The sequence below is a fragment of the Galeopterus variegatus genome, unplaced genomic scaffold (genome assembly GCF_000696425.1).
Source record: "Galeopterus variegatus unplaced genomic scaffold, G_variegatus-3.0.2 Scaffold89, whole genome shotgun sequence".
NCBI classification, from domain to species: Eukaryota; Metazoa; Chordata; class Mammalia; order Dermoptera; family Cynocephalidae; genus Galeopterus; species Galeopterus variegatus.
The window spans coordinates 1,071,129-1,092,026 of NW_007726200.1; the positions used below are offsets into that span (position 1 = coordinate 1,071,129).

Genomic DNA, 20,898 nt, shown 5'->3' on the forward strand with positions numbered 1-20,898 from the left:
GACCCGGTCGGCTGGGGGGAGCCGACCCCGGGGGCGGGAGCGCCGCCGCGCTTCCCAAGCGGCGCACTTATCCAGTGCGCCACCGGGCCGGCCCCCTTGGTACTTTTAAAAAAAGTAAATTGTATTCAATCAGCACATAATTAAGAGAAGAAATTTGAAAAAGGAAAAAAAAAAAAAAAAAAAAAAAAAAGTACCAAGAATAAACAACATAAACATGGAATTCTCTGTGGTTGGGATAGGAGTAGGTTACTAATAATCACGCCTAAAATATTTAAATGTTACAAAGAAATCATCATTTCCATTAATATGGAAACTATATATTCATCTTATTACTGTTCTAAGATCAACTCAATGGAGATTTTACTTATAAGATTTTATTTTTAATTTAAAAAGTAAAATAATATGGATATAAATTTTTGTTGTGAATAACTCATCCTTCACTTGTTCGGAACTTTTATGAATATGGCAAGAGACTGAGACAATAGGGAGTAAAATGCAATATCAATTATACAGCTGCAAATTTAGATAAGATATAGTAAGTATATGGCTTCAAGATATTCAACATAGAATTGAGTTTGTATTTATCAGTTTCAGATTTGGTTTTATTGTAAGATGCACACAGTTTGAAGTACTTCTGAAGATGATTGCCTATTGTTATTTTGATCAGAATGTGTAGTATGTTGCCCGGTTTTGAATGGTAGCACTGCTACCAATTTGTTGATAGCAGTCAACACTTTGGGAAACATTAAAAAATTTTTTTCACACAAGTGCTGCAATTTATTTGCTCTCTCTGACATTTCACAGGTTTGGAATAGTCTATTTTCTTCTTTGTTTCCCCACCAAAATACAAAACTATGTATTTTTTGCCATTATATTGCTAGCATATAGCATGGTGCTTGGCTCTAACTACATACCATTGTTAAAAGGTTTGCTTAGGCAGTACTTTAAATTGTATGATATGGTGCAATTCAGTTTGTAACTTCTGCTAGTTTATGTCACAGTTAGCAAAATCACTTCACCAAGTTATCGGAGTATTGTGAAAAGCCATAAAAATCATCCATGACTTATCTCTTTATTCCTCATTTAAAATCATTTACCCTATTAAAGACACATGTGCAAGAGAAGTTTCTAATAGTGCTACTTCTGTGCTATGTTGAGAACAGTGTTATTTCACTGAATGTGGTAACCATACTGTAGTGAACTGTTTTTTTAAAAATAATCATCTACACTAAATTACATGAAAAATATTGAGGAAATCTAATTTAATTTCTATTTTCTTTTTAGAGCAGTATACAAAGATGCTGATTTGTACCTGTTAGACTCTCCTTTTGGATACCTAGATGTTTTAACAGAAAAAGAAATATTTGAAAGGTATGTTCTTTGAGTAACTTATAATGTTCATGCTGAAAGTCAAGAAAGAGTGACTATACCATCATAGATTGCGTATTACCTCTCAAGAAACGTTTACCATTGTTGAGACTCAGTATGGCAGAATGTAACATGGCACCTAGTCACATCTCATCTATCCTCCATGGCCAAGATTTAAGATCACTTCCATTAGAACCTTTTCTGACCACCTCATGCTAAACCAGTTTTCTTGCATTGCTATTTTGTTACAATAATTGCTATGTATAAAATTTTTACAGTATTATTGCCTTGTGACAATCTTCTACAGTTTTAATTGGTTATTATACTTAAAAGTTTTACTTAATTTTTGTGGGTTTGTGTTCTATTTCATATCCTCCATAGATAGTACACTTCTTGAGGAATTACACATGTTGAATGTTTTAATGATTTAATGTGGGTGAATGCTCAGACTGCACATCTGCCTTTCTATTTCCTGGGAAGCCTCCTCCTCAGTCACACAGATCTCCCATTAGGGCTCAATGTATGTGAAGTTCCTAAGAACAACAGTTAGTTCTATGACTTGATTCCAAAGTTTCAAAATGATTTCATGGACTATAAAGTAGTTTATTAGGAGAATAGTTATCATAGTCTTCCAGAAATAAAACTTAAGCAATAAGGATATATCCATACATATAAGTATATTTAATGGCTGTATTATTCCTAGAAGTACCTTTCCTAGAATTAAGTTAAATTTAATACCCAAGATACTATTTTTATAATCCTGTGACAGTGATAAGTAACCTCTTACCAATATAAACTTTGCTACATTTAAATTGTTGTGTTGGTATGTTAGAGTATAATCTCGAATGATGCCTCTTTCTGTATGCAATGTAATGTTTTAATGCCGAGAAGAAACTGATCTCCCTTAGATGGCCCTAGTTAGGATTTACTTCTAGACTAGAAGAAAATTTTATTAGAGGAGGGTCAGATTTATTATTCAATTCCTAGTTGTGGCTGCAGTTGTTTTAAACAAATTAGACTAATCTTAATATAAGCTCTTGAGAATTAAATTGGTGGTCAACCAAAACTGTAAAAGGAAATTAATGGAAAATTTAAAAAACAAGAAAATGCTGACATTTTAGAATATATGTGGAAATATAGACCTCTGGTTTCCTTAAGGGTCATCTAATTCCCTCATTTTTTAGATGATTAAACCAAGACCCAGAGGGCAGATGATTTGCTCAAAGTCAAACATCTACTTAATATCAGAAATTTAATTTTATTCTAGGTCTGTTAACACTCAACTTTACAAGACAGCATAATATTTCATACTATAATAATTCAAGAAGCTCCAAATTATTTATTCTAGAGTATTTATTTTTAGAATCATTTAAGGTATAATAATAAAATGGTATGGTAGATATTTTATGTAATAAGACATTAATAAAATGCTGAAATAAAGTACATTTGTTATTGTAATAAAGTATTTATGAAATTGATGTTTTATATCTTTTTGTATTCTTAAAGCTGTGTCTGTAAATTGATGGCTAACAAAACTAGGATTTTGGTCACTTCTAAAATGGAACATTTAAAGAAAGCCGATAAAATATTAATTTTACATGAAGGTAGCAGCTATTTTTATGGGACGTTTTCTGAACTACAAAGTCTACGACCGGACTTTAGCTCAAAGCTCATGGGATATGATTCTTTTGACCAGTTTAGTGAAGAAAGAAGGAATTCAATTCTAACTGAGACCTTACGCCGTTTCTCATTTGAAGGGGATACTGCTGTCCCCTGGAATGAAACAAAAAGACAATCTTTTAAACAGACTGGAGAGTTTGGGGAAAAAAGGAATAACTCTATTCTTAATCCAGGGAACTCTGTAAGAAAATTTTCAGTTGTGCAAAAGACTCCATTATCAATGAATGGCATCGAAGAGGATTCTGATGAGCCCCTAGAGAGAAGGCTGTCCTTGGTTCCAGATTCTGAGCAGGGAGAGGCTATCCTGCCTCGAAGCAATGTGATCAACACTGGCCCCACACTTCAGGGACTAAGGAGGCAATCTGTGTTTAATCTAATGACACACTCAGTTAACCAAGGTCAAAACATTCACCGAAAGATAACAGTATCCTCACGAAAAATGTCACTGGCTCCTCAGGCAAACTTAACTGAAATGGATATATATTCAAGACGGTTATCTCAAGAAAGTGGCTTGGAAATAAGTGAAGAAATTAATGAAGAAGATTTAAAGGTATGTGTAAGTTATTAGTGGTCCCCCCTCCCTCAGAATGCAATTGAATGGAGTGCAATTGTAGTATATAATAAAACTCAAAAGTATGGGATTAAAATGAGGTTTATCTTAAGACTCAAAAAGTCCAAAGTTAATCAATTATTTCAGGCAAATTCAAAATGTAAAATGAACAATTACTTCCCTTTGCAATGGACCCATCTCTTCATAACATGTATTGTAAGCCAAAGCAAGGGCTTTTTTGTTGTTGTTGTTGGATCCCTTACTAGGCTAGTGATAGTCATCACTATAAACTAGAAAACATCTGCTTTATTACAACCTTGAACCCTCTGTGGGATGAGTTGGAGTATAAATATATAAACGAATAGTAGCTTCAGTTGTTTAGAGACCAGGAAATATTTCTGTATGGAGGTAGCTTATATAAGGTGTATAATTATCTAGTCTCTTGACAGGATTAACTCACATTCTGGTTTATACATCAGTCTTGCCTGAATTTAGTAAGTGTGGGTTTTTAAAAAAATCTTTTAAACTTGCTTTATACATTGGGTTTCTGAAAAAGGTTTCTTTTAAAGAAGATATGTGAAGCTCAATATATACTAGGGTCAATATTCAGTTATATGAAGCTCAAGTAAAATGCTTTTTATTCTTAAAACAGGATGCAGTATAAAAGAGCAGGGTTTTTGTTGTTTTCTTTACTAGAAAAATTCCTGAAGCACCATGGATGAAGTGAACATGGGCAAGGTTGTAACTAATTGATATGTTTAATAGCATAGATAATTTAAAGTAATGTGACCTTTGGCACGTTACAAGTCATTTAACATCTCTAGGCCAAAGTTTCCTCCTTTATAAAATGAAGAAATTAAGTAGGTGATCCCTAAAATACATACTTTTAGTATTTCTATAATTTAAAAAAGATTTCCTATATGATAAATATCTATATGGTTTAATATCAATCTAAATGAATTTCTCAAACCTGATCCTGTAAATTTAGTTGTAAAGAATGATTCCTTTGACTAATTACAGTTATTATTTATTGATTGCTTCTAGTGCTTGGCAGCATATGTGAGGGTACTTCACAAAGTTTGTGGAAAAATAGAATTAAAAGATAATATGAATATTTCCATGAACTTTTTGAAGACTCCTCAAATTTGGTTCCCGCAATGACCCTGGAGGATACATGTCATTATTCAAATTTACGGATAAGGAAACTAAAGTTGAGAGAAGTTCAGCTACTTGTCTGAATTCAAGTAGCTCCTATGCTGTCAACGGTGGTGCTCTGATTCAAGTCGAGTCCTATCTCACTCCAAAAATTTGTATTCCTAACCAGTGCACTATATTACAATTTCATAGGACCCCTCCTTTGTGATTTTAGTGCTTCCTCTGATTTTTTGACTTCATGAGAAACAAAACTTTCTTTTCCCTTTGGACTATCTGGGATCGCTTTGTTTCAAAATTTTGAAATGTATCTGCCAAAAGACAAATAAAAATATGTGGGAGAGTATACTCAGGATGAGAATTACGTAATTTAAGTCACAGCTGGGAAGACAGAGAATCATAGGCTACTGAGGAATGTACAAACATAAGTTGGCTTTAAGTCTACTGGAAAACCTTTATGGCTAGCAAAATACCAAACTGGCCTTGTCCATGGACCTCTGAAGAAACAAATTAAATCAAGGAGAGTTCTGGGAAGCTTCATTTTGATGGTACCATTCATTTGATAAAAAGTGTGACACTGTTAAGCATTTAAATGATTAAACTGTCCAATAATACAGTGACATACTTTTAGAATTTTGAAAATATGGTGTCTCTCAATTTTCAAAAAGCTGTGTTGCTCCAGTGGACATTATCCTGGCTATGGAGTAACATCACACATGGCATTCATAATGATTTATATTTGTTAAAGTTCATTTAACTACAAGTAGTAATTTTCCTTTATTTATACATATTCAAAATAAAACCACAATGGTGGTATGAAACTGTAATGTTTCATTGTAATAAACATGATTTTTTTTCAGGAGAGCTTTTATGATGATACGGAGAGCATACCAGCAGTGACTACATGGAACACATACCTTCGATATGTTACTGTCCACAAGAGCTTAATTTTTGTGCTAATTTGGTGCTTAGTTATTTTTCTGGCTGAGGTAAGAATGTTACGTTGTAAAAATATTACTGTGATTTAAAGTTAAGTTAAGAATAGTTTGGAAGTATGTATCATATATATACACACACATATGTATGTAATAGCATATATATGTACATATGTAATTTTACAGTGTATAATGGTATAGTTTCATATACTTCTTAGTGTCTAGAAAGCAGCAGTTGGAATCACTATTGATATTTTTATTTCATACTTAGCATATAAAATGTACTTATATGAAGAGTTTTTGATATGAAGAGTTTTTAGTAGATTCAAAAGCTCAAAGTAGAAGGACTTTTTCTGGATTAAAATTAAACACTGAAAATAATTCTGTACAAAATTGTAAATTTGTTTGACTCTAGATCTTGCATTTTTAAGTATGTAGATGATGACTATTTAAATGAGTATTCATGAAATGAGATAAATATATATCAGTGGCTTAGGAATCATTTTAAACAACCCTTTCAGAGATTCAAATCACCCCTTGCATACAAACATTCTTCAACACCACCACCATAGTTTCTATGCCATGCCTCTGTTGTCCTTCACATCACCAAGTTGAACGGGAAGGGGTATGCATATAGCACAGTAGGCCACGAGTTCAGCTGCCATCAACATAAGAGGTTCCTGAAGCTGGGTAGTGGATGAGGCTTTTCTGTAATCAGAATCGTCACATAAATGCCTAAAGGGGCCTGGCAGAGAATGCCAGTGGGTGAAGCGGCTGTGAGCTGGGTGAAGGAGCATTTACCTTCTGGTTGTCTAAAGGGGCAACTGTAACTCATCCAAGGACATTGCCATGAGGGAATTTGGGACTGGTTTTGCCAGACCTTCTTGTTTTTCAAGGTAAGACAGAGATCTAGCTTTTTCTGTAAATTTTTTCCATTTTAAAATGTGGGTAGTTGGTTAAATAAAAACAAACAAATACTAGATGGGTACAACAGAACACATCTGTGGGTTGGATTCAGCCTGTGAATGATTACCCTAGATATTTATTCCAGAGGACACCCTTGGATGTGTCCTAGCATAAAACTGAAATATGATCAGAAGGCCCATACTGTCTTCAGGGAAGAAGTGATCCAGGTGAAGAACTGCCTCCCTCGAGGCAGTATAAATGTATGTCTTCCTAACCTCAATTAAGAAAGCTGCATAAAGTATCATCACTCCACCATGATCAAGTAAGATAATGTTAAATATCTAAAGGTCTGTACCATTAAGTTGTACATACTACTTCACCAGTAAACCATTAGTTTCCATTTGCTCTGTGAGTTTTGGTAGTATCTCTTCTTTTGCCCTGCTGTTTTAAATTAACAAACTAAATGGAGGCTTGATGTGAGGTGCGGTTTAGCATAGTGCCAACTCTAGAATCAGACTGCCCTTGGTGTGAAAGCTCTGTCTTATCAACACTGTGAAACTGAGCAAGTTAGTCAACCTCTTTGAACCTCAATCTCCTCATCTATACAATGGAGATTGTAATAGTACCACTTCACAGGTCATTTTGTGGGTTAAGAGACATCATGATTATAAAGCACCTAATATAGGGCATGGTATATAATGAGCAATGCTAATTGCCATTATCATTAATATCCTTAATGATGTATCATTATTAAAAAGGTTCAGATAGTTTGAGGTGAACAAGACCATAACAGCAATACAATGAATTTTCAGTAATTCCTCTTACACTTCAACAAAAAAATGAGGTTGGGTAATTTGATACTCTCATATGAGTAATAACTATTGCATTGAAATGTATTTCAAATTTGCCTCATTAATCTCTGCTAGTCATGCCAAATGACTAACATTAATGTGAATGAAATTGAGTCTGTACCCTATTTAACCTCAACAAGCCCTTTACAGTTGTTAATGATTTGAACCTCAGTATTGAAAGATCACATTACTTGATTATCTTCTTCAACTTAAATAAGAAAAAAGGGTCGTATCTGAATGTGGCATTGCTTGCTTTTAACTTATAGTACCTTTGTTTCATGCAGCTCCATAGAGTAGAACTTATGCACCTTTCAAAATGGTGTATAATTAATTAATTGAATGTTGAGCTGCTACACATGTGTGTGATATTATTAGCTCAATTAATCAAAAAGAAGACAATGGTCCTTTGTTACTGGGCAGGAAACTAAATTCTAGCAGAGGATGTAATTGCTATGTAACTACTGTTTGTTAGTTGAACTCTCACAATTATTGAAAATACATTGTCTTATAAATGGAAAAAATGATTGGTAACACCCTTTTCTGGGCAAGAAATAATACAATAAGTGATGAGCCTTTTTGGCTAATTAACTGGCTGTCAAGATTTTGAATAACAAAAACTTGGTAATAGTAGAAAAATAAGTTATGTGCAGTTTAAGAGCTAAACAATTTATTCACAAATCTATTGCCTTCTTTGAATCAAAATATACATAGTTTTTCTTTTAGACTAAGCTGCTTCCTTATAACAGTGTGCCTATTTCTCATCACCATTGAAATATCTCATTGGTACTTCACATCGTGGTACAGGTGCTAATCCACGGTGATAGTTTAGCTCTTTTAAATCCTGAAAGGTTAAGATGCATTTCTTCCTTGATGAAAGTGATTTATCTATTTTTAGTTTTCATAAGGGTTGTATTTAAATTTAGATTTATGTTTTTATAGAATAGGTTCAATATGCTCTTTTTTTGCAATATAAGATAGCCTTTTAAATTTTTTTTCAAAGCTGCTAAACTGAAAAAAATTCCTTTGGTCTGTTCACGTTAACACTTACTATTAGTGTGTCATTTTGAGAAGGGAATCAGGTCTACATTTGCATTTTTGTACCATTTTTCCCACTACAGGGCAATGTCTTCTGTAAGTTCTTAGATATTAGCACCAAGCAGATAGGCTCTACAAGTTCTATTATGTTGGTCTTCCTAGTGCCCCTGCATAGCAGATAGATAAATAGAGAAGAAATGCAAATAATAGATTAGGAGGCAGTTTTCTGTTTCCTTTTAGAACAACCAAGAACTATTGTTGTTGGTTGAAGTATCTGAAGATCCTGTTTAATGCTTTCATTCTATGATTTTTAGTAATGTGTCAAAGAACTGCTGTATTCTATTCCTTTATGACGTCCCTTCTGTTTGTTAACGAGGAATCCCTAAGTGGCTTTGCATTATTAGTTAGATGGAGACATGGTATTCTCGCATGATACCACTGCAGCTATTGACTGATAGTAATCCTTTTAGGGTGACTTTGATTACCTTGGTCTATATTTTAGGGCAGGATTTGAGTTGTGAAGCATTGAAATCCTCAATGTACACTGTTTTCTATATGATCTAGAATGATGTTTAAAACCCTGAGAAAATGGAAAATAAAAGTAGTTTTACTTTTCTCCCTTAGTCATCTAGGACTGTCACTCTATTACAAACTGCATAAACTTTATAACCTCAAAACATTTTAGAAATGAAATGATAGAACTTGATTACTAAATTGTTTCTATATGCCCCATATATTTTTACTAAAATAATTACAGGAAGTGCTTGCAAATGTTTCTGTTCTAGTCAATAAAAGTATTTTGGATTGGTGATTCCATGTGGATAGAGCCAGGAAATAATTTTGTATCATGACAACTAGGCCAGTTCTTTAGTAAACTGCTTTGGTTATTGTTCCCTTAGCATATATTTTATAAAATGATTATTCCTGAAATTTACTTACATTCAGAGAATATTGGCAATGTCAGCATTATTGACATTCCTTTAATTGGATCAAAGGGTAACGATAATAACCAAAGAGTGAGGCAGAACATATACCCTTATCTAGGACTTCGAGTAATCTGATTAGTTTTAGGAAACAGGAATATATTTTAATGGTACAGACACTTTTCAAATAGCTAGATTATTGCTGGGTTTCATGTGCATTTCAATTTACTTGAATTTCAAGGAAACAGGGATAGTTTTTATTTTTATTGGTATAGTGCATGGAGGCTATGTATACAATGAAGAAAAGTAGGAAAGTGAAAATACTGTAGTGGCCATTATATTTTTCATCATTATACTCCCATCTGGTATGTGAATTTAACTAAAACTTACAGGCCTCTTTGAAGTATAGCACTTCATAATGTAATTTTTAAATTAATCTAAGTGTTGCCCATAAGTTTTTTATATAGTACTCTTAAATATTTAAGGTAAATTCAGGTATGAAATAAGACTTGTAGATTTCTTATTCCAAACGTATTTGTTTCTCCCCTATTTATTTTTGTTCTGTGTTCATTGCCAAAATTATTTTACTCACAATTGCTCGTTTGTTCTATTTCATTCTCTGGTAGAGTTATTATTGGGCAATAATTGTTTAAATTTGGGGTCATTTCTAATATTATAATATTGATGGCATATACACAAGATTAAATTTCTCCATTGGTTTATGAGATAGAATATCAAACTGAAATAGAACAGAGCACAGATGATTTAAATATTGAAAGGACTGCAAAAATCACAGTTGTTAAAAAAACCTTTTTTTTTTTGGTTGTTTAGGTATGGTATAGGACATTTTTGACTCAGCCAAATGTTTCTGCCTTGAGAAAGCCCAAACTCCTCAGCAATTCTAGTACTAATAAAGTATGTTTTATCCTGAAAGCACTATATTTTTATTCATGAACTGTGAATTTTTGCACTTTTCAAACTTTTAATTGATTTTCATAAATATTAATCTCACCTTTCCCAATAATTAATTACAGGTATTAGTCCCCCGTAATCATTGAATGGCAAGTGAAATTATTTATAGCCACTAAACAGATTAATTATCTGCTGGCAGGCTGAGATAAGTCTGTGTATAAAAAAGTTTATTATTTAAAACATTTAGCTGTGATCTTATCACCACTATGAAGTTCAATGAATATAGTTCCTGTTGAATGGAGAGGAATGGCAAAGTATTTACTTCAGTGAAATTTGAATTTCATTAACTTAATGTGTTGTCACCACAAAAAGCTATGTTAGAACAGTTATTGTAGCTGCTGGAACCAGAAAAACAAAGCAAAAGAAAATGAAATTGTGTGTACTTTGATGTTGGTTATGGTGAATTTAGAGGTGGGTGTGGGAGGAACAGGTAAAGATGTTAGAAGAAAATCAACTCTGTATTGTTCCATTCCAGGTGGCTATTTCTTTGGTTGTGTTATGTCTACTTGGAAAGTGAGTATTTCATGTCCTATTATGGATTGTGTTTTGTTTCTGTTGATTATTTGGGTCTTATTAAATATTGTAATATCCACTATGTTTCATTTCTCCCCAGTATTACGGTAGTAGAAAAACAAGTTATTTTGTTTAAATTATGAACATATGTAGTTCCTACAGCTCTTGGCCAATTTCTAAAGGAATGAGTTGTGTTTAGTTTCTATGAAATGCGATCAAAATATTTGAAACAGTGTTATACATTTAGTATTTTTTCTAAGCATTTTAATTTAATAAAGATCAATTTTATCTACTTCAGTGGTGAGAAAACTTAATTTCTTGCAATTGTAAATTGTTGAGATTAAATGCACAAGCTCTGCTAATGCAATATGTTGTGTTTCATTAGACTCAAATTTGGTTTAATTTACATGTACTGGAAATTAAATAGGCAAATTTGGTTTCCAAATAACAATTTATCTTCTGTTTTACAGTACCCTTTCTCAAGGAAATAGTACTAAAAGTGGAAATAATAGCCATGCAGTGATTATTACCAGCACCAGCTCGTATTATTTTTTTTACATTTATGTGGGAGTAGCTGACACTTTACTTGCTCTGGGATTCTTCAGAGGTCTACCACTGGTGCATACTCTCATCACAGTGTCAAAAATTTTACACCACAAAATGTTACGGTCAGTTCTTCAAGCGCCTATGTCAACCCTCAACACGTTGAAAACAGGTACTTGACTAGGTATACAAAATGAAATTGCTGATCTGCCATCAATAGGGCCTGTGGTTTAATTTGTTTTCTAGTAACCGCACTGGCTTTTGCACGGAGACATCTGCTCTTTGTTGAGCCTCCTTATGACTGGCATGTCCCTTTCTCAGATATTATAAGTTATCATATGTTGTCGTTCCTGATATTTCTCTATCACCTATCTAGAGTAGCTCATTTGTTTGATGCTGATAGGACTGTAGCAGCAGAAGCAGGCCCTTCTGGGTCACTTGTCCTTCTTTTTTCAGATCTTCGGTCTAGCCCCCTTCCAGGAATCTTGTTGCCAATAAATAGTATTGTTTTAAAAAGGAGGAAATTTGAAGTGAGCAAGGAAAATGTAAAATTCTTCTACTGATAAATTCTTTTGTTGGGGCAGAATGATTTAGTTTCAGGTAACTGTTCAAAGATGATCAAACAAATTTGTTCCAGTTTTTTTTTGGGGGGGGTGGAGGGAGAAGATCCTAAATGTATTTAAAATTTTTTGATGCCATCATATTTAAAGTTACAGAAAGTAAGAGTAAAAGAATTAAGAAGACCAAAAAATTTAAAAACTAAGGGCAATAAGGTACTTTGAAAGTAATCAATTCCATTGATTCTCTTTTGTCCAAATTCACATTTTAAAGACTCTGAGGTTAATAAGAATTCCCCCAAGTTTTATTCTTACCATGATCTGTTGAGCACTTACTCTGCATGGCAGTGCCACTAAGCCAGGGGCTGGTATGTAAAGATGTATAAGGCACAGTCCTTGCCCTGGAGGAACTCACAGGTGTGAAGAGAAGGTTGACACAGAAACATTTGAATATAAAACAAGGAATAAGTTCCAAGATTGAGATTTTTAGAGTGATTTTTATCTTAAAATGTCAATATAAGAAAAACCCATCATTTTTTCTGGGTGACAAAATTTCAGTGTTAGTATGTAGGTAGATCTGCGTATTTATTCTGAAGCCCTTGTAAGTCACTAAAGTCTTGCCTCATTTGGATATACTTATTAACATCCTGTTTTAGAGCTAAGAATTTTAGACCTAAGGGGATTTCCAAGGAACTTGATGCAGGGATTTCACTTTTTATGGAAATCTGAGACCCAGAGAAAGTATGAGACTCAGTGTAAGGAACACAAGCATTGCTCCATCAGAGTGGTGACCATGGGCAGGTTGCTCTCCTGAGCCTTGGCCTCCTCACCTGTGAAGTGGGGAAAAGAATAATTATCTCAGAGGATTTTTGTGAGAATGAGACAAGGCAATTTATTTGCCTGTGACATAGCCAACATGAAATGTTAGTTCCCATCTTGTTCCCTTCTGTGGGGTGTTGTTCCCACAGGGGATGTGCTTACCACTCCACCTCTTTACTTTTCCAAGCCCCTCATTCCCATAAACACTGCTCTCAGTTGGTTCTGAACCTTCTCTATTTCACATTTAAATGATCACTATTCATTTCATTTTTCTTTCATCCTACTTACCAAACTTTTATCCGCATCGTAGGATGATTCCTAAACGTCTCTACATTGTTTGTATTTTTTCTTATTTACACTCTTGAAAACTGAAATAGCAAGATGATATGAAAGCATCTGTCCTTTTCCTACCTCTACTCCTACTCTCCATTTCTGTTTGCAAGGATTATGCTTTCTTTTAGAAACCATCTCTGTTACTGATTCATATTTCATTCTCATTATGTCGCCTAGATATTCTCTGCTATACGTGGAAAAAACCAATGCTTCCTTGCCTTGTATGTGCACTTGCAATTTCTCCCAGGTGTGCTCTTCTGCAGTTACACATTGATCTTGATTTTCTCTGACTCCTTGCCTGATTTTCCTATGTTGTTGTTAAATGATGCTAAGCCACACATTCACATAGCAGGTGCTCAGCAAACTAGGTTGAATGGATGAAAGTGTGAATGTGTATTTTGACAAAACACTACCATTTGAAATATAATAGGCACCAGGATGATTTTTTTTTCACCAGAGCAAACCTTCATTTTCTAAACAGTATTTATAAATACCATGGGCTAAATTTTTTTCATTTTTTGATTTATTTATGGAAAGATACAAATATGTTTAATTAAACATACTAAAGAACATATTAATCCATAAATATGTATTGAATAATTCCTACATGTAAGGCTTTTTGCTTGGGGCTATGGGTGATACAAAAAAAAAATGTGGCATGATCCCACTGATCTCTAGCAGTTCACAATCTAGAAAAAGGAATAAGACATGTACATTAGTGACTATGATACAAGACATGCATATAGTCACTATAACAAAGACATGCAAGCAGTATGTGTTAAATGTATTAAGTGTGTGTAGAGGAGGAAGAAATTAATTCCAGCCAGAGCAAACACTGATGCTTCCTTGCAGAAGGGGCATTTGAGTTGGGGCAGGGAGGAGACGTAGATTTTTTTAAACAAGTAGAGACAAAGGGAAGAGGTTTTCAGGCAGAGGAAACCACATCAGGAAGGCAGGGGGACAGGAGTGTGTAGACGGTGTTTAAAGAATAGACCACTTTGGCTGAAACAGGATATTTGAGTAGAGGAAGCTTGTACTACTAGCAAGGTAGGTTAAGGCCAAATTACGGATGACATTAAATATTAAGCTAGGAATTTTGGACTTTATTCTGCAGTTCATGGGGGGTGAATGATAAGATACAATATCATTTTGTTTGTACAGTATCATGTTACATTTTATCTAATTGTATATTTAACACCTCTCTAGTCAATGAATTCCTCAAGGGCAAAGAGCATGGTTTATTCACCTCTCTTATCTCAGTGCCTCGCATTATGCCTGGCACATCGTAGACACTCCATACATAACTCTATTTCATTGAAGCAACAAAAATTATCAGACTTGTAAGTGTGAGTCTGGAATTTAGAAAACAGGCTGAAGCTTAGATTGCCAGCAAAGAGGGTAGAAAGAGAGAACATGGCAAAGGAGGTCCACGTCGAGGGCAGGCAGGGAGAGAACAGCCACAGATTCTGTAGAGGTGTCAAAAAGTTATGGGAATCAAAGGGGGAGAGCTCTGCCTTATGGAATACAGACACAAGGGAAATGATGAAGCATATCCAGTAAATTACAATTAAACTCAGGGTCGCAAATGTGAGATTGTAATAGAAGGATGAGTACCCATTCCTGACATAATTTATAGTAAGAGCTCCATTAAAGACATTGGCTTTTGCCTGAATCTTACAATCTTACAGGAATCTGAATTTTATAACTTTTTTTTTAAATGTAGGGTACAATAACTAGAAGACATAGTTACTTGCAATTTTGGTGTAATACTAAAACTTTCTAATCCTTATTTGTCTGATTACATGCTGATTTTTATTTGAGTTCTGAATGCTTCTGCTATGATCCAAATTTAGTATTAAATATCTTGATTTGTCTCTTTAAAATTACTGGGTTTTGAGGAATTTTTTTTCCTTTATATTATAGGTGGCATTCTTAATAGATTCTCTAAAGATGTAGCAATTTTGGATGATCTTCTGCCTCTTACCATATTTGACTTCATCCAGGTTTGTAAGAATAACTATTTTTAAGTCTTTGCATTTGCCATTTTAAAAAATAATTACAAAAAGAAGTAAGTGAATTTCTGCTCATTTTTTGATTGTTGAAATCCTGTCTATTATATGAATTTTGTGAATATCAAAGTTTTCAAAACAGCCTTAAATTTAGTAAAATCAATAATGAGTCAGAACTGTTTACCTGGTCCAAACCCAAGGCAATCCCATCTTTAGATGTAATAACTGTCTATTTTGGAGTGATTTGAAAGGCACAAAAAACCATCTTCCTCCAAATCATTGACCACAAAGGATGACATTATTGGTATTGGCATCACTATTTGATGAAAGCCTATCTACCTCCCAAAGGCCAATGTTAAAATAAAGATGGATTCCTTGGTGGGGGGGTGGGGGGTGGGATGCTCGAAACCAGCCTTACCCGTGAGCACAGATTAGCTAGCCAGTTTCCCCACAGTAAGAACGATAATGAAGGGACAGAAGTAAAGATAAGTTTTCAAACAGGAGAGAGGGGAAAGAAAAACTGAGGACTATGTGAGGGCTGTCCCTGAGTGACTGCTGTGAATAGGCCCTCAGGGCAGGCTGGCTGTGAGGCTGAGACTCTCTGGGGTTGGAGTGACCAACTGGTGACTGGTGAGTGTGGAGCAGGAAAGGGAGGGGAGTGAGATGAAAGTGACCTTGGGAATACCATATTAGGACTCCGTAAGTGATGGGACTTGAGGAGTGTTCTGAGATGATAACCTTGGCTGTGGGACCAGGTTTGAGCAAAACTTCCTGAGCTTCCTGTGTGGTTTAGGTCGAGCTCCAGAGAGCAAATGTCACAGTCTCAATGATCTCCTCAGAGAAACAGTTGGAACAGGTTGCAGCTCATCTTGGGATGAATCATTCTCCCCTCTTGACCCCTCCCTACCTCTTAAGAATAATAATACTGTATTTTAGTGAATCTATAAAAGAAAATAAGGACTACCGCATATATGTGTATATACAACTAACATTGACAGGTGCAGAAAAACCAGAGTTTCAGTTTACCTCATCTGCAGTGATTGACACAAATACGTTTACTGTTACAAGTGAACTTTAGCATTTTGGATTTCCTTTAGTTACTCTGTTTAGAGATATAACTAGGCAGCAGCTGCTGGAGTTTTTAAATCCATGCTTTGTGTTCATGCATTCAAAGGAGCGTTACCTATGTCTTTCCTTAAATGCTGGACATTTGTTCCTCATTCTAGGAGTTTAATGACTGGTCCCAAATATAGTATTATTAAATCAGGTATAAACTGGAATGTGGACATCTTGACCTGATTGCAAAAATATTCATGAATGTTGCCCCTTGATAACTATTTTTCTACTTTTGTGGTCTACTGAGTATGTTCTGAATTAGTTTGAGTATCACTTAAGAAAACTTCAGGGAGAGTTAATTTTTAAATATTTATTTTATAAATTAACATTTTTTGACATGCTTGATGGCTCTCAAATCCTTTCTTTTATGCCAATTTGAATAATTTCTGCTCAACTCCTAATGTTGAGGTTTCATTTGTTGTTGCTTTAGAAGTGACTAAGGAAAGCTCTTTTATTTTAATTCACCCATTTAATTTATAATACAAGAGGGTCTCACGTTAGGGGGACATAGTATATGACAATCCAAATATAGTAAACATCTGATTAATTTTGATTTTGTTAAATAACTCATCACAGGGGTCCTTTAAATTGTTAGCTCCTCTGGTTATACTTAATCATGTTCAGACAAATGAAATTTTATTCTATTCACATTTCAGGAACAGATCTGTTGCACAAAATAAGGCATACCTATAAATTTCCTTTATAAAAAAAAACTTAGTTTCTCTTCACTCTATTTCTTAACTTTTGATAATGTACTGACAAATTTGCTTTCTGGATTGGAACATCCTATAATGAAAATGGAAGATTTGGGTTCTCTTTTGCAGATACTATGATTTTACCTTGAGTAGACACTTAATCTCGAAGGGTCTCAGGTTTGTCACCTGTAAAATGGGGAAGATAAACCTAATGTAATGATGGTCCCTTTCAGTTCTAAGGTTATATGGCTCAGATTGGTACATGAAAATTGGACCATACATGACAAATTTGTATACATATTTGAAGGCAAATGGAGAAAAAACTATATTCTACCATCCTACTTATCTCTATATTTGGGAAAATGATTTTTTTCATGAAATAGAAGCATACATATTTTGAAATGTAAAAACCTTCCACTTTCAGCTTCAAAACCTTAAGACCTTTTTTTTGATTTCTTCTTTCTTATCCCAGTAAGTGGCTACACACTGAGTCCTGCCACTGTGATTTCTACAATGTGTCTTTCGTTTCTTCTCCCCTACCCCATTTATTCTATTATTCTCATTAATCTCTTGCTTAAACATTTACAAGGACTCCCTATCATTTATGAATTATGTTCTAAATCTGGTGTTTGTTGCATTGTTTTAAATAGGTGTTTTAGTTTGTTTTTAACCAAGTTCAAAGTGACCATTCTTATCATCTGCTCCTGTTTCATAGACAGTTCTCTGGGGACTTCAGTGTCAGCAATGCTTTTGAGCCACTTTGGTGGGTGAAAATGTGCTGCCCACTTCCAAGAAGCATGAGTGTATGGTACATTGTGGGTTTTAATATTCTGGTTTTTTGTTTCATTTTGATTTGATTTAGGATTTGTATAAGGATGAACGGGAATTAGAAATCTGTGCTCAATTTCATCTTGTCCTGAAGTCCTTCGATTTATTTAGTTAGTTGTCCTCTCACTAATACACCTGGTCTGAAGTGACTTCTAATTCATTATGAATTAAAAACTGGGACAGAATTGAAGGCTTCTTTGTATCATTAGAGTATCAAATATTTAACAAGTGATTTTAATTTAGCACACATTGCCAAATTATGAGGCTCTGACTTGAGTCCCTAAGGACAGCCTCTTATGGATCAAATGGAGTTATTTTTCTCCAAGGCTGAGACTTATTTTTCATGTATTTTCCACTTTGATTTATACTCTGGGTGATGGTAGTTGCTGAATATCTGACTACCTTGTGAATGTTACATCACTTCCAACTGTTCCCACCTTCTCCATTCTTCTCTAAGCCAGTGAGATATCTTGGTCAGTTGACTACCCAATTCTACCTATTTTATCATAAAACAGTACAGTTTCATTTCTAAAAACTCCATCATGTCTGCAATTATTTAAAAAGAAATAATGCATTCAGTAGAAAATGGGTTAAAGGCTAATGTTTCTTATACACACATGATCACTCTTCCCACCCAATTTTTATTAAAAATAACACTAAGTTGGAATTATATGGTAAAAATAGCACAAGTCAAAATTAACAAGTGCCTTTAACAACTGTCAACAGCAAACAAAAAACTGCGATCCTAAAGTAGTAGCTGAAGTTGCTTTACTAGCAATGCAACAGAGATTGTCTTTCAGGCATACTGACCCTTTTAAATTAAATCATATTTTCTTTTCTGTTTTTTCAAAACATCTTATTTCTGAGAAATAAATAGCTTAGGTTAAAAAAACTAGTTTGCCATCGAGGAAGCATCTTGTCATGTAGTAACTAAGGCATTTAGGATTTTCTCATTATACTGGTGGCACTTGCAGGGCAAGAATGGAATAGGGAAGACTTTCCTTATATTATTAAGTCATGATATACCTAGTTCAATGCCTGGAATAGTAAAGATTCATCCAAACACTTGTCGAATTAGTAAGGGGCTGGCATTTCAGAATTTGATGTTTGGAGACATAGAGGCATTGTCCTTTAGAAAAGTTTCTGAGGTATGATCATCTGAAGTTTTAGAAGGAAATAGCAACCCATTCAAAGATTTATGCAGATCTGTGTTATTTGTCTGTCCTGCTGCCACCTACCAAAATGTTATGTGTTTTACTGCATCAGTTGGAAAATATACGTGTCACCCATGGAAACTGGTAGAGAACTGGCTTACTGATTCACATTTAGATGTTCTATATTATTTATGTTTTAACCCTTGTTGCTGACAGTTACTGTATTTATACTTTCTCTGAATGGGTTATTGTGGAGTATATGTTAGCAGACTTTTTTATCTTTTTAAAATGTATGTATTTGGAGTCATGTGGAAATACAGAATTTAAAACTTTAAATTGGATCATGAAGTGCACCAATCTGGTGGGCTTGTTTCTGAGATTGCTAACCAGGTTCTAGTTTTTTGGTGGATAATGTGAAGAGATATTTATAATGAATGGGCTTGACTGAAATGCAAAATTCATTTTGACATGTAAGATAGAAAAAATTACCTAATTTCAAATTGAATCAGCCATCTCCAAAAATCTTTTTTTGAACCTCTAGGATATCTCCAATCATTTCAAATAATATGGACACATACTTAGAAAAGAAATAAAAATTTTTTTTAAAAAAAGGAAAAAGAAAAAAAGAAAAACAGTGGGAATAGGGGCATTGAAGAGGGAAGTAAAATTTCAATATAATTTCTTTCAATCTTAAACACAGGAAAACTAGGCTCAGAGAAGTTAGATAGCTCGCCTAAATGACTAAGCCTATGTTTAAGCCAGATCTTTCTGACTCAAAGACTCCAAAATGAGTGCCTGATTTTCAAAAATTATCTAAACAAAATAAATCCTAAAACTAATGTTTATACTAAAATTATTTCAAAATAGTTTATTTTTTAAAAGGCCAAGCTAAAAAAAATTACATTCATTTAAAATTCATTATACAATACTTTAAAGTGTCTGGAGAATGAGTATATTCACGATCAAAGAACAACGTGTTTTCAAAACTTCAAAAATGTTATTATCAGTGACCTAAACAATTTTTTGAATTTTCATAGAATCTATGAAAAATGTAGTTTGTTCAGAAGGTTGCCTTCCCAGTAAAAAGACACCTGCCTCTTATTAAGAATGGAACGAAGTAGTGGGGACTTATTTAGAAATAAATCACTGACACACCTTGTCCATTTTGCAATGTGAAAACGTTTACTCACCAACATGTTTTCTTTGATCCTACAGTTGTTATTAATTGTGATTGGTGCTGTAGCAGTAGTCTCAGTTTTACAACCCTACATCTTCCTAGCAACAGTGCCAGTGATAGCGGTTTTTATTATGTTGAGAGGGTACTTCCTCCACACCTCACAGCAACTCAAACAACTGGAATCTGAAGGTATGACACTGAACATGCAATATTCACCTTGAAAAGAAGCCACAGGAGCTATTTGGGATCCTCTATTGTTAATCTACTTTTCAACATTTTTTTCTTGCTTTTAAACTCCTATAGCAATGATGTTTTCAAAATGTATATGTATATAAAAGGAAACTACATTACAAAGTACATATGGATTGTTTTTGTTAATGACCATGTGACTTCTTTTTGGTTTTAAAACAAGTGTATAGGGCTGGCCCGGTGGCACACTGCTACAGTGCGCCGCTTGGGAGTGTGGCGGCGCTCCCGCCGAGGGTTCGGATCCTACATACAGACCGGTTCCCGCTCACTAGCTGAGCGAGGTGCGGGCGCAGCACCGAGGTTTGCGATCCCATTGCCGGTCCCGGTCCGGTATGGGCGTGACACTGAGGGTTGCGATCCGTTGCCGGACATGAAAAAAGACAAAAAAAGGGGGAAAAAAAAAAAAAAAACAAGTGTATAGAGTTACCAGTGTTGGGGCATAGAACATTCATTCATAAATTACTTATATCAATTAAATTAAAAAATGAGAGTGCTGCTATTAGTAAAGGTTTCTCAGGGTTCCCAAGCAATAT

General features: G+C 34.4%; 1 protein-coding gene across 1 annotated transcript in view; it reads left to right on the forward strand.

Annotated features, from left to right (window-relative positions):
• The window catches only part of CFTR (cystic fibrosis transmembrane conductance regulator (ATP-binding cassette sub-family C, member 7)), a 189,001-nt gene that overhangs the window by 110,922 nt on the left and 57,181 nt on the right, over nucleotides 1-20,898 (forward strand). The window contains exons 14-20 of the mRNA XM_008581074.1: nucleotides 1,285-1,371; nucleotides 2,875-3,598; nucleotides 5,611-5,739; nucleotides 10,848-10,885; nucleotides 11,356-11,600; nucleotides 15,061-15,140; nucleotides 20,155-20,305. Coding sequence (XP_008579296.1) covers nucleotides 1,285-1,371; nucleotides 2,875-3,598; nucleotides 5,611-5,739; nucleotides 10,848-10,885; nucleotides 11,356-11,600; nucleotides 15,061-15,140; nucleotides 20,155-20,305 — 1,454 coding nt within the window. The remainder of the gene's footprint in view (nucleotides 1-1,284; nucleotides 1,372-2,874; nucleotides 3,599-5,610; nucleotides 5,740-10,847; nucleotides 10,886-11,355; nucleotides 11,601-15,060; nucleotides 15,141-20,154; nucleotides 20,306-20,898) is intronic.